Source organism: Panthera onca, chromosome F1, assembly GCF_046562875.1.
Source record: "Panthera onca isolate mPanOnc1 chromosome F1, mPanOnc1 haplotype 2, whole genome shotgun sequence".
Classification (NCBI taxonomy): Eukaryota; Metazoa; Chordata; class Mammalia; order Carnivora; family Felidae; genus Panthera; species Panthera onca.
Window position 1 is genome coordinate 42077704 of NC_138355.1, and position 14711 is coordinate 42092414.

Here is a 14711-nt window from a genome sequence, read left to right on the forward strand (position 1 = left end):
TAAAATAATATAAAAATAATAAATATAAATATCATAATGTAAAGTTAATTTAATTCATAAGCTGTAAACGTAGGCAATAATAAAGCAAACTATATTAAGAGGAATGTCTCAGTAGCTCTACTTTTAATAGTTCCATCTCTAAGTATACTATAATCAAAATAGGCTAAAGCCAATTATCTACAGTTAATATATCACATCTCTGGGAGACAGACTTTCACTATAATTTTCTAAGCACTATCCAAATCAGAAGTAAATGGAAAAGCTTGAAAGAGCTCATTTGGAGCCTCTGGAAATAACTTTATACTAGAATGCTAACTCATGAGTATAATGATTCTCATTTAATAAATAAGATTATTTTTTTGATACAGTTCATAGGCAATACAAACAGCAAACTAAAAGGAAGGTAGAATGAGGGCAAAGGACGGGGACTATTAAGAGTCTAGAACAGGGCACGTAGCTGGCTCGGTCAGTAGAGCATAAGAATCCTGATCTCGGGATCAGCCCCATGTTGGGGGTAGAGTTTACTTAAAAAAACAAAACAAAACAAAATAAAAGTATTAAAAAAAAAAAAGAGTCTAGACCAAAGATGAATTTGATTTGGGAAGAGAAAAAACTCTACACTGCAGGGTAATAATATTATGATAATAATGATTATAATCTAGTCATCATAAATAGTTACCAATATAATCTCTGTTTAAGAAGGTAATGATGTTAATGCATTCTAAAATCCAGCATCAGGGCACCTGGGTGGCTCAGTTGGTTAAGTGTCCAATACTTGATTGGGGCTCAGGTCATGATCTCATGATTAATAGAAAGCTACACGCACTGACAACACAGAACCTGCATGGGATTCTCTCTCCTTCTTCCTCTGTCCCTCCCCCACACACCCCACCTCATGCTTGCATGCTCTCTCTTGAAATAAATAAATAAATAAATAAATAAATAAATAAATAAATAATAAAACAAAACAGAACAATAGCAGGGAGCCTGGGTGGCACAGTCGGTTAAGCATCCAACTTCGGCTCAGGTCATGATACCGCAGTCTGCAAGTTTGAGCCCCGTTTGGGGCTCTGTGCTGACAGCTCAGAGCCTAGAGCCTGCTTCGGATTCTGTGTCTCTGTCTGCCCCTCCCGCTCACAATCTGCCTCTCCAGCTCTCTCAAAAATAAATAAACATTTAAAAAAAATTTTTTTAACTGGTTAAAAAGAGTCTCTTATGGTTTGTTTCCTATCTTTAAAATAAATAAATAGGGGCGCCTAGGTGGCTCAGTCGGTTGAGCGTCCGACTTTGGCTCAGGTCATGATCTCACAGTTCGTGAGTCCGAGCCCCGCGTAGGGCTCTGTGTTGACAGCTCGGAGCCTGGAGCCTGCTTCTGGTTCTGTGTCTCCCTCTTTCTCTGCCCCTCCCCTGCTCATGCTGTCTCTCTGTCTCAAAAATAAATAAAACATTAAAAAAATTAAAAAAATTAAATTAAATTAAAGTAAAATAAAATATATAAATAATTTTTAAAAATAAAATAAATAATAAATAGATAAAATCCAGCATCAACATTTTACAAAGCCTTGCAAAACTCTAGTTTAAAAATATGGCCCTGGGTGCCTGGGAGGCTCAGTCGGTTAAGCGCCCTACTCTTGATTTGGGCTCAGGTCATGGATTCACAGTTTGTGAGTTCAAGCCCCACATTGAGCTCTGCTGACAATGCAGAGCCTGCTTGAGATTCTCTCTGCTCCTACTCCACTTGCCGGCGTGCACGCTCCGTCTCTCAAAATAAATAAATAAACTTAAATTTTTTTTTTCATTAAAAAAATATAAATATATGGCCCTTAAGGTGAGAAGTTTAGACATTTGCTCAACTTCCCAGAGCTGAAAAGTGCACCCTCCAGAACCCGCAGCCCGGGCGAGTCCATACTAAATGCAGATGGGGGTTTCTGTTTCTCTCTTTGAAAACTGCGAACAAGCAAAGCCCTTTTGTATTTTACTTAATTTTTAAATATGGCCCTTAAAAAGGCAGCTTTAATTCATCTGGAAAAACTACTTTTGTAAAACCTCTTACTCTCAAATAATACTGAATAAATAACGATACCACAGATACATAACCTTTTATTGTGCTGGTAAACAAAAAGCCTACAGCTTATTTTGTTTCCCTTAGATTAAATAAGTATTAAGATAATTATCTTCCTAAAAAGTAATTTTGGGTTTAAAAAGAAAGAAACTAAATTTCTCTATTTTAAAGTCAAGATGAAATATAATTTCTTTTACGACTACTTGTATCCCATTAGTGCCCTTATCACACAGATTATTAACTTATACAGCAACTTTAAAACTTTTTGTTTCCTAAGGTATAGTTTATCCTCTGTAAAGTGTGCACGTCTTAAGTATACAGCTTATTGCTTTCACATGTGTGCGCGCCCCCTCTTAGATCAATGTATGCAAGGTTTCCACAAGCACATTCCAACAGGTTCCCTCTGGAGCCATTATTCTCTTCCGAACTGCTCTGGCTTCTGTCACCATACATCAGTTGTGCCTGTTCCTGAGCTTCACAGAAATATAATCATACAGTATGTACTTTTTGTTTCCTGGTTTCTTTCACTCAATGGAACGTTTTTGGGATTCATCCAGGTTGTTGAGTGAAGTAGGCGTTTTTCTCTTTTATTGCTGTATAGCCCCTACTACCTGGTAGTAATTTCAACTCTTACAGGTAGTTACACATGCAAATTTACAGGGTGTCCACCTTCTATAGGAAAATTAATACTGTCATCCATATTCACATAAAATAATTATTTGCTGGAAAAATTCCTGTAATTTTTTCTTTTAAACTTTCCTTCCACATTTGAATTAGGCACTCTATTAAAAGGCTCTGAGCACAGAATTTTAGACATGGAAAGGGCCACCCAGCCCACCCTCTTCACTTTGCAAAAAAAGTGAAAGTTTGGATGAAATGATTTGCAACAAGAACATGACACAAGGTAGTGACTGAGCCAGGACTTGATGCTTTTCTCAGGATGTAAGAAAATTTGATGAAAAAATACCTGATGAATGGGAAGAATGCAAATTCTGAATTGGGTAGGCTTGTATATCATGTAAACAACCAGAAATTCTCCTGTTCTTCATCAAACTTTTGCTCCTAAAAAAGATAAACCATAAAATTAGTAGTTATATACTACATGGAGTAATAATATTAATAATATTCTTTTTTTAAAAAAAAAGGAACAGATTTTTTTTTTTAAAGTTTATTTATTTTGAGAGAGAGAGAGAGAGGGAGAGGCAGAGAGAGGGGGAGAAAGAGAATCCCAAGCAGGTTCTGTGCTGTCAATGCAGAGCCTGATGTGGGGCTCAATCCCACAAACCACAAGATCATGACCTGAGCCAAGATCAAGAGTCAGACATTCAACCGACTGAGCCACCTGGGCACCCCAAGAATATTCTTAATTCTCTAAAGAAATTGGGTATGCACGTGTGTCTTTTCTATGGAAACCTTTTCATCAAGAAATAGTTCATTTGGTTTACTGAGCACGAACTTTACTATTTAGAGGTATTATTCTAAGCATACAGTTAGTTATTAATTAAACAATATTTGCTTGATATTTGAAGAGTATTACTATTTACAGGCTCTAGATACTGTGGTTAAACAAGCAAACATGGTTTCTGGGCTCCTTTTCTGTAACAAAATTAGGCAAATAATTACAATAAAGTGATGTTTCATGAGAGCAGAGCATGCCGTGGTAGATTCTGGAGAACTCAACCTGGCCCAAGGAGTCAGGAGGGCCTCTGGGAACAGTGACACTGAAGGATGCACAGGAGTTAGCCAAATGAGGAGGCAGGCTTGAGAAAGAAGGAAGAGTATTCAGACACGGGCGCCAGGATGCGGGAAGACCCGGCGATGAGAGAAAAGTACTGCGCGTGCAAAGAGCCAAGCGAGGTTTGGAAGGACCGCAGTCTAAGATGTGAAAGAGCAGCAAGGGATGAGGCTGGGAGGTGTGTGGGGGCCAGCTTGAGGCTGACCTCGGATGCCAATTAAGGAAGCTTGGATTTTATCCTGAGAACATCCTGGGAAGGATTCTAAACACTTGAATAAACATTCAAGTAAGTATTTGCTACAGTGTGAAAAGCATAACACCTGTGAAGTGTAGCAGCAATAGCACAAATGGAGAGAATGACTCTATCCTTAATCACTCTTTTGGCTGCCTCTTTTCCCACAGCCCATAAAACCACTCAGATTTCTCCCTTGAGTGTGACTGGCTGTCTAGCTGTTATTCATTCTTCCTAACTGCTACTGGAAAAGGCGGCCTACTTCCAGATTGCCTGCCATTCATCTATCAATTTTCTAAACTCCAACTCCAGCCCTCATTACATCCCTGAAGACACGAGTGGTGACCTGGATCTAAATCTAGGGGATCCTTTGAAGTCTCTTTCCTGACAGAACTCTCTATTACCATCGGCCCCTCAAAGAAAAATGCTGTTTGTGGAAAAGACCGTTAAACAAAAACGCGTTCTATCTGTAGTCCTCTAAATGTTTCAAATTTAATTTTTCCCCATGAATTCCTACAAGAAAAACACAGAAATATAACTGATAACAGGGCGAGGAAAAATCAACTCTCAGTATGACTGGTAGTAGGGAGAGGAAATGTCAATTCTCAAAAGTAACAGTTTTTTGTACTTAGGGACGAAAGGAAAGGGTATATTATTACAATAAGTCTAAACTAGGAAAACTTACTCTTTTAACACTATCGTGGTTAAACAATGTTTAAACACAAATAAAATGCTTGTTACGTTCTTTTCACAGAATTTTCACTTAACCTCAGGGGAAATTTTACTTTTAACTGTCCACAATACATATCAAAATTTATAGGCAGCCAAACCAGTCTATTTTATTGCAGAACAGCTGTGCGTATTGTGGCCGGGTAGCAGTTCCATAATTAAGAATCTGTCAGTGTTTCCATTACCTGGAGGCATTCTCAGAGTTTGCAATTCTGTCATAAACATTCTTACAAGGCTGAAACTTCATATACAAGGTCTCTGACCAAGAGCAATTCATTTTTTTAAAAAAATATGATACTTTTAAATTATAGAAGTTCTCAAAAAAACCTCTTTACCAAACGAAAACACCTGGATTTCAAAATCTTAAAAAATATTAAAAGAAGCTTTGGCTTTTCAGCAACAATTTAAACTTCTGCTGGTTCCCTAATTCTTTTTTTATTTTTTTTAATGTTTATTTATTTATTTATTTATTTTTAATAATTTATTTTTTAATTTACATCCAAGTGAGCATACAGTGCAACAATGATTTCAGGAGTAGATTCCTGGTGCCTAATTTTTTCTGAAGTTAGCAGAAAATAAGATGTAAATCACAAACTTTCACTAAGCTAAAATTTTGATGTTCATGATTTATTTATTTTTAATTAATTTAAAATTCCAGTCTAGTTAACATCCAGCATTCTATCAGTTTCAGGTGCACAATACAGTGATTCCACACTTCTGTACGTTACTCAGTGCTCATCATGCTAAGTGTTCATCCCCTTCATCTATTTCACCCGTCCTGTCACCCACCGATGTCCATTAATTATTAATGCTCATATTGTGATCCACAATTCTAAGTCTGTATCTGTTTATAATAAAAGATAATAAGAAACCAGTAATTATAAAATCTAAAAGGATTTATAATTCACCCCCTCAGGCATTTGTACTTCTGGTTTGAATTTTTGGGAGGCTTATGTTACTCCAGGTTAGCGTAAGTACTCCAAGCCCATCCACTCAATTTCCCCCACAGGCCATCTTTAGCTCATTTTGGAGAGCCCAACTCTGTTTTGAAGTCCTCCAGATAAATCACCTAAAGATATCACTATCTGTTTATTGGTATTAAATCGGAAATCAGATCTCAGATCATCTCTGAATTCCAAGATTTAATTTTACTTAATACATATTAAGCACCCAATAATAATAAGAGCTGCCATTTATTCAACACCCATCCACTGCAGTGGGAGTTTTACATGCTTTATCTCTTTTTTATTTTTTTATTTTTTTTTTTAACATTTATTTCTTATTGAGAGACAGAGAGAGACAGAGCATGAGCATGGGAGGGGCAGAGAGAGAAGGAGACACAGAACACGAAGCAGGCTCCAGTCTCTGAGCTGTTAGCACAGAGCCCGACATGGGGCTCGAATGCACAAAATGCCGAGACCATGACCTGAGCTGAAGTTGGACGCTTAACCGACTGAGCCACCCAGGCATCCCTACATACTTTATTTCTTAATCCTTATAACTACTTCACAACATCATCATCATCAGCCCCATGGTGGTCATAGAAGTAGCAGGAGAAGCAATTGTTTTTATATATGACCTCACTTAAACTCAGTGATAAGCTCTGTAGAATAGATATGTATTACTGTCTCCATTTGGTAGACGAGAACACTGAAGCCTAAAGATGTAATGTCACTTGCCCATGGCCACACTCTGCATAAATCACTATACCTGAAACTAGCATAATACTGTAAACTATACTGGAATGAAAATTAAAAACTTAATACAAAAAATTAGAACCCAGGACTGTGACATGAGCCTGTGACTTTCTTATTATACTACATTGTAGGGGATACAGATGTGTTCCCTATGCTCAAGGAATTCAGAATCTGTTTAAAGGACAAGGTCTGTATTTCTTTCAGCTTGAAACACACAGCTGTTGTGTATATAACATATAAGATAACACGTATCAACTATTAGATCTTGGCTATTTCTTACTGCAGCTTAGGAGCTGGCATACAGCAAATAGGACAAAAGTACAGGGGGAAGAACCCCTATAAAGCAATTACATCTCTCTGAAATTTTACGAGTTTAAAATGAGTCCAAAACAAGAAAGGCCTGAAAAGGTCTGGAAACCCAAACGGATTCTGAGCTGCAGCTGACAGTGATGAAGTGGAAAAAAAAATTATTTAACCAGAAAGATTCTGTCCTTTCATATGCAAAGGAGGGGCTATCCGGCAATGGCAGTCAAGGAAGTCAGGATCTCTGGAGTCACTCAAACCTGGATTTGAGTGCCCATTCTTCCCTTATTAGCTCTATGAGTTTGGACAAGTTACTTACCCTCTTTAAATCTTTGGCCTTTTCATTTGTAAAAGGCAGGTAAGGACAGCACTAACCTCATAGATTTGTTGTAAGAACGACATGAGATAATACTTAGCAAGCATTCAATAAATGTTCTTGATAATGATGATGCTTCTGTTGGATGGATGAATGCCATTGACCCTTATATCCTGAAAATTCCCAAATCCCTCCTTCAAAGTTCTTGACCTGAATATACACTTGGATGCTCCCTGGAATCTCAAAGTCATCAGGGTCAAAAATAAACTGATCTGAACCTCCATTTCAGAGAATACCATCTTCCCCTCACCAGTCACCCTAGTTAGACCAGGATTCATTGTGGAGCCTTTTATCACCCTCAACCCCACAGCCAGCCAAGTTCTTGCTGGTTCTTCCTCCTGAATATGTATAAAACCAGGCTTTCCTCTCCAGTCCTTCTGCCTGGTTTAATTTTGGGTCTTTATCAACTGTTCCTCTAGTTTCCTCAGTGCCTGGTCTTTGAGGACAGAGAGTATTTTTTATTCATCTTTATATCCTCAAGACATAGCAGACAGTAGTCTTGTTTAAAAACAAACCAAGAAGTATTTATTTAAAAAGAAGTCTTTGTTTAAAAACCAAACTAAGCAGCTAAATTGGTTCCAAGACCAAGGCCTTTCTATTATACCATTTTGCCCTCTGTAATCTAAGTATCTGAGGTCTAAACAGAGCTAGTTTTTTCTCAAAAAGCATCTATTCACCGTGGAAGTCTTTTATATTTTTAGTTAATAAGCAGCCTTTGTCATATACAGAAGTTCTCTATCACCATGATTTATTCTTCTGTGGTGTTCATACTAACTTGACAGCATTTAAAGTTCTATAACTTATAATAACATATCATAGAATATGCCAAGTTCCTGAAAAAGGGTAATTTAAAAGTAATAAACACTATTCATTTTTATAGGAAATTAGATTTAGTTTCTTATGTCTTAAGTCATAAATATGACTTAAAAAAAAGTTATGTTATTTATGTCTTATGTCACTCTTAAGACTTGCTGGTGAAATGCCAACCATTTTTGTTCCTATTCTAACTGACTGATAAACAACTTAATGCCCCAAGTGCTGTAATTTGATCAATAACATACTATTTCTCTTATGTTACTGGGTTTCCTGCACAGACATATTCATTATGACAATAGATAGTTCTTTTAAAATAAGGAAATGATATATATGTGTACCCAGAACAAAAAAATAAAAATGTCTTTACCTCCTTCTAGAAAGGGAAGAAACTGGTGCATTTGTAATGTCAGGTTCCCATTCATCTTCAGGATCACAAAAGATATCTTCACTTTTGTTATTACTATTACTCTAAAAAAAAATATATATATATATATGGTTTCTACTAAGTTGGGTTAAAAATGTTTAGCTACTAAGAGAAAAAAAAAGTTTAAGTTTGTTACATTTCAAATTTAAAAAATTAGCAAAAGTATAGGTTACCCGATAGAAGTCTAAAAATATCCCATTCCTGATAAAACAAAAAATCAAGCACATGATGCTAGAAATTGTATTAAAAGAGCTCTACTAATAAAAGAAACAGAAACCATTAAATGATTCAAAAAAATAAACTTGGGATTTAGAAGACATAGTAAGAACAGGAAAGATAAATCCTCAGAAGGAAAATAATATGACAACATTAAAATTCAATCACTCCCTGGTTAAATATATTAATCCTGATAATAATCTGAATTTTAAGTATTTAAAGTAATATTAATTAAAGTTCTAAAAAAATACTATGCATATAGAGCTTGATTCAGAAATAGTATAATTATATAGAAAAAATAATCAAAGAATATTGCAACAGCTGAAAGTAGGAAGATAATGAAGGTAACTCACAAACCATACTTTAATGCATCTATCAAAGCAAGAATGATCAAATGACTTCAATAGTTTTTTTGTTGCTATAATTACACAAGCAATCCACATTCATTGCAGAAAATTTGGAAATTATTACATTAATTATATTAATTTTGTATATTCTATTAATCTGTTCACACAGTTATAATTGTGTGTTTTCAAACTTTTACATTTAAATTTAAGGGAAGAAGAAATTTCATAGACATAAAACACTTTGTATCATTTGTAATGATCTTCAATGCCTATAATATGCATTTTACATAATTAAATTTATATTTCCCCATTGCTGTGCTTTTTGGTGTTTCTAATTGTTTGCTATTTTAATAGAACTAAAAATATATCTGCGCATATTAGTTTTTAAATATTTTTTATTTTTATTTTTTTGAGAGAAAGAGAGAGAGAGGGAGAAAGAGAGAGAGAGAGAGAGAGAGAATGAGCTGGGGAGGTGCACAGAAAGAGAGGGAGAGAGAATTCTAAGCAGGCTCCACACTGTCAGTGCAGAGTCAGATGCGGGGACCAAACTCACGAATCGTGAGATCATGACCTGAGCTGAAGTCAGATGCTTAACAGACTGAGCCACCCAGGCGCGCCCCTACATTCATAACTATATTAAAACAAATCAATAGAAGCCCATCTATAGGCAAAAGTAAAATAAACATACATAATTGGTAATACCGGTTGGTTTGGGTAATGTAAATTGCCTTTTCCTTTATTTACCAATTTTCTTTACTAAGAACATGTCACTTACATATTTTTTATTTCAAAAAGTTTATAGAGATTTTAATAATATTCCAAACCTCATAAAGTTCTTTCATTGCTGCCAGCTTAGATTCAAATTTTTCCAGACTCCAGAAAGTTGAGATCCCTAGTTGTAAGTTACGAACCCGCACAGAAGTGTCCGAACTACTTCCTTTATCTGATACATCATGTCTGAAAGAAAAACCAAAGAAAACTGCTTACCCTAAAACATACATACACATTTATACTAAGGGTTTTCTGAATTAGAATAACTTCCATGAAAATGCAGTCCACTGATTAAATATCTCTCTCCACTGTTAACATTTTTATTAAAGTAAAACTCATGTCTAGTATATATAAGAATAACTTCTTATATAAAAATTTTAAAAATCAAATTCTAATCATGTATATTTCTTTCCAAACTTGTAATATTAATAAGTTTGTAACTCAAAAGAAAATTAGTAAATTCCTAAAACATCTGAAATTATTATGTTTATAAAATAAGTATATTTTATTGTATACTTAAATATACTTAAAAATGCTTAAAATAAATATTTATTTTATAAGCATACTTAGTACAGTATGGCAATTGTTGAAAGTCTTTTACTCCAGAGTGAGTCCGGAAAGGGGTATCTGCGAGTGTTGTTGGGGATTCTGATACTGTTCTAGGCAGGCACTACAGACACTGTACCTTTATGGAAACTAAATTTAGAAAGCAATCATATGAGGGTCAGTTAGTTTAAAACAAAGAATTACTGTATAATTAAGATAATTGCTCACCTGCCAAAAACATAATATTTTTTAAATTTGTTGCTGATGGCATTCGCTTCCTGAATCATCATTGAGAGTTTCATGGAGCTCCAATTTGGCTGAACTAGTAGAAAGCACAAAGAGAAGATTCAAAATACACATATGAGCCCTAACTTCTATCATTAGGCAGACCAACTCCTGAAAAAAATATATTGATTTCAAATAAATGGCTTTAACTATTTATTGCAGAAAGTAAGGGCAATATGTGAGTAACTTTTCCTCAAGCCTGAAATAAAATACTCTTCATAGAAAATGAGGTCTTTCACCTGTGGAGATACAGAAAAAAGGTGCTGAAGGTGACACAGAAAGTTGATACAGAAAAGATTTTGTAAGAGAGGAAATGCCAAAGACAATGCTTTTTCTTCTATCTTTAAAGATTTGTTTTTCTCATTTATTTCTTTCCTAACTTCTAATTTGTTTAAAATTTTAGGTAAAGTATACTACAGCCTTACTTATATAGAACTACAATCTTTTTTTTATTTTGCCTGAAAATTAAAACAAACAAACATATGTTTCAGGACATCAAAACAAAAAAGGGAAATAACTTAGGCCACAATTCCACTTTCCTAAGTTACATTTCAGATTTTATCATAAATATTTTCTGTATTACTCAAACTTATAACCAATATTCCATTAGAACACTTTTTTTTGCAAGGATAAAACTCATTATTCACATGGTAAAAAAAATCAAGTATTCATTGCAAGGCACTGTTTTTAGGCCCTAAGAGGAATAAAAAGATTTATTAGTGAGTGTATTTTTTTAACCTCTTGCAACAGATATAACAACAGTTATATTATATAATAGTTTTCAATGTGTTTAAAAATAGAAGTTATAAAAAGTATACAATACAACTACCAAATATTCTGCTAAAAAACTGAATGTGAGTCTGACAGGCCTGCAGAAATAACTACTTTATGGGGAATCTAGGGGCAGAGGAACCTGTTAGGCAACACCATGGAGATACAACAGCAAAATCCAGAATGTGGGAAACTACAGGATAAATAACCTGATTTTTTCAACAAACAAATTACAAGGGGAAAGAGAAAAAAAAGAAGAGCAAATTTACAGATTAAAAGAGACTTAAAAGGGGACACTTGGCTGGCTCAGCCAGTAGAACATGTGACTCTTAATTTCAGGGTGGTGAGTTCAAGCCCCATGTTGGCGTAGAGCCTACTTAAAAAATAAATAAAATAAAAATAAATAAATAAAAGAGACTTCAAAGGCATATCCACCAAACACAACATGTGGATCACACTTGTATCCTGATTCAAACAAACAAGATATAAAAAAAAATTATGATATAACCCAGGAAATTTGAATGTAGACTAGAAATCTGATGAGTGTAAGAAATTATTATTAATTTTTTAGGTTTGATAATAATATCATGGTGATGGTTAAAGAGTGACAGCGAAAGAGAGAAAAGAGAGTCCTCATCTAATTCAGAGATACACAGTGAAGTGTTGATAGATCAAATGGTAGAAGGTCTTAGACTTGCGTCAAAGCAGTCCAAGGAGGCCGGGGGACTGAGCATAACCAAAACAGGACTGAACATGTTGGTAATTGCTAAAGTTGGATAATAGGGATATAAGATCTGTTGTAGTAATTGCTCTACTTTTACAGTTTGTTGAAAATTTTCCATAATGAAAAACATTTACATTAAAAACATGCGTGTTCTATACAGCAGTGTAGAAGTATACGTGAAAAATAACATCCAAGTGAAAAAGAAGATGAACTACACAGTGATTAGGTTCCATTTAAATACAAGAACTAAAAATTAGAAAAAGATTATTTTTTTAATGTTTATTTATTTTTGAGAGAGAAAGAGAACACGAGTGAGGCAGGGCAGAGAGAGAGGGAGACACAGAACGTGAAGCAGGTTCCAGGCTCTGAGCTGTCAGCACAGAGCCCGATGTGGGGCTGGAACTCATGAACCATGAGATCATGACCTGAGCTGAAGTCAGACACTTAACCAACTAAGCCACCCAGGTGCCCCAGAAAAAGAGATTGTATTTAAAAACACGTTACATGGGGCACCTGCGTGGCTCAGTCAGTTAAGCGTCTGACTCTTGATTTCGGCTCAGGTCATGAATTCATGTTTTGTGGGATCTAGCCCCACGTCAGGCTCTGTGCTGATAGTACAGAGCCTGCTTGGGACTCTCTCCCTCTCTTTCTGCCCCTTTTCTGCTTTCACTCTCTCTCTCAAAATAAATAAATAAGCATTTAAAAAAAATAAAAACATCTTACACATTAAAATAACACTTGAAATTTTGTTTACTATTTGCCTTTGTAACTAAATATTCTAAAATATGAATATTCTAGGGGCGCCTGGGTGGCGCAGTCGGTTAAGTGTCCCGACTTCAGCCAGGTCACGATCTCGCGGTCCGTGAGTTCGAGCCCCGCGTCAGGCTCTGGGCTGATGGCTCGGAGCTTGGAGCCTGTTTCAGATTCTGTGTCTCCCTCTCTCTCTGCCCCTCCCCCATTCATGCTCTGTCTCTCTCTGTCCCAAAAATAAATAACGTTGAAAAAAAAAAAAAACAAAAAAAACAAAAAAAAACAAAACAAAAAAAAAATATATGAATATTCTAAAACAGTCATGCCTACAAACTTATTTATTTAGATCCAAAAGGTCAGCAACATCTAGAATAAACCATTTGTAATATACAAAGGCAAGTAACTTTTTAGTAATTATATGAAATAACATATAAAACTTGAAAATGCCTGCTAAAATCATCATATACTCACTTAAAAAAGTTTTATCCCTATTACTCTGATTTTGCTGTAGGATTTGTACTTCTTTAGCAATTTTTTGCTTCTCAGTTTCTAAAGCTTCCAGAATTCTTGCATGGCGGATGCTGTGGTCTTCTAAAGCCTAATTGGTATTCATTCACATAGACCCACACATGAGAATATACAAAAAGAGAAATTGTAATTGATAATGGTAACACAGTATAATTAAACCTCATTTTCATACAAGTTTTGTATATTTTATTAAGCAAAAAATGTTTTTAAAAAGTGATTTATAAAATATCTTTATGAAATTTGCCCCGTAACAAAATCATTAGGAATTTCTGATGACATAAATTAATCTTGTTCTTCCCATTGATAGGAAGTAAAAAAAAAACCTTCAGGAAAAAAAAAGAGAAAAAAACTGCTCAAAAGAGTTCATTTGTTGACTAAATAGACTTACATTTAAAAGACACCAAGAAAACCTCATTTGATACAAATAGCCCATTAATAATTACTGTTTTCAAGATTTAAACAGCTTTTTTTTTCTTTTAAGACTCTCAAGTGATTCACTAGGTACTTTGTGTCCTAGGGTAATGTACCATCACTACATTATTGTATCAGAACTTTGGGGTTACTAGAGGTATTTTCTTCTACCCATAGTCTTGCCACAAAACTTGGAAAAAAGAAAAATAAAATTGCCACTTGAGGATAAAACTTTGAGGTTAAGATACAAGGAATCAAAGCAGAGATAAAAACAACACTTCTCAAACTTTAGTATTTGTCAGAATTCCATGCAAGACTTGTTAGAATGGATTCTGGGCCCCGCTTCCAGAGCTTCTGATTTAGTAGTTTCTGGAGTGGGGACTCAGACTGCATTTCGAACAGTAATGCTGATGTAGCTGGTCTAGAGACCATACTTTAAGAACCACTAATGTAAGAAGAAAGAATAGCCAAAGGTTGATTAAAAGGCAATTGAAGATATTAAAATACTGACATTCTGGTTTTATGCTTCAGTCTTGTGAACTTGATTAATGTGAGTCAGCGCCTGGAAGATGCCTCTGTCCTCACTGAGATGACAAAAGTTTCAGTGATTGAGTTCATACAACTGGGATAACAAACACCCTACTGTGAGTTCTCTTAAGAGTCACTCAGGCAAGTAGCCTGCTGGCCACTCTTTTCACAGATGGAGAAAGCTTCATTCTGACATTAGAATGTGACCCAGTATTAGAGCTGTGTCTTTCTTCCTTCCACATATTGTGCCCTAGCACTATTTCATTCACTTACATTATTTGGCATGACTGATCACAGGACAGTTGTGGAAGCATAACAAGGAAAAAAAAAAACGGTAATAGAACCAGCTAGAAATAAGAGCTCTGTCCCTTTTGAAATATTTGTGTGATGATGTGAGAGCAGAGCTGTGAGCATTACCAGGATGTAAGCTTTCAGGCAAGAAAAGCCCTTCATTCACATA

At 35.2% G+C, this 14711-nt stretch overlaps 1 protein-coding gene across 1 annotated transcript in view; it reads right to left on the bottom strand.

The window, feature by feature from the left end:
* The window catches only part of KIF14 (kinesin family member 14), a 55934-nt gene that overhangs the window by 13637 nt on the left and 27586 nt on the right, over positions 1–14711 (bottom strand). The window contains exons 19-23 of the mRNA XM_060644044.3: positions 13256–13382; positions 10483–10576; positions 9762–9894; positions 8318–8418; positions 3030–3124 (exon numbers count right to left, since the gene is read on the bottom strand). Coding sequence (XP_060500027.3) covers positions 3030–3124; positions 8318–8418; positions 9762–9894; positions 10483–10576; positions 13256–13382 — 550 coding nt within the window. The remainder of the gene's footprint in view (positions 1–3029; positions 3125–8317; positions 8419–9761; positions 9895–10482; positions 10577–13255; positions 13383–14711) is intronic.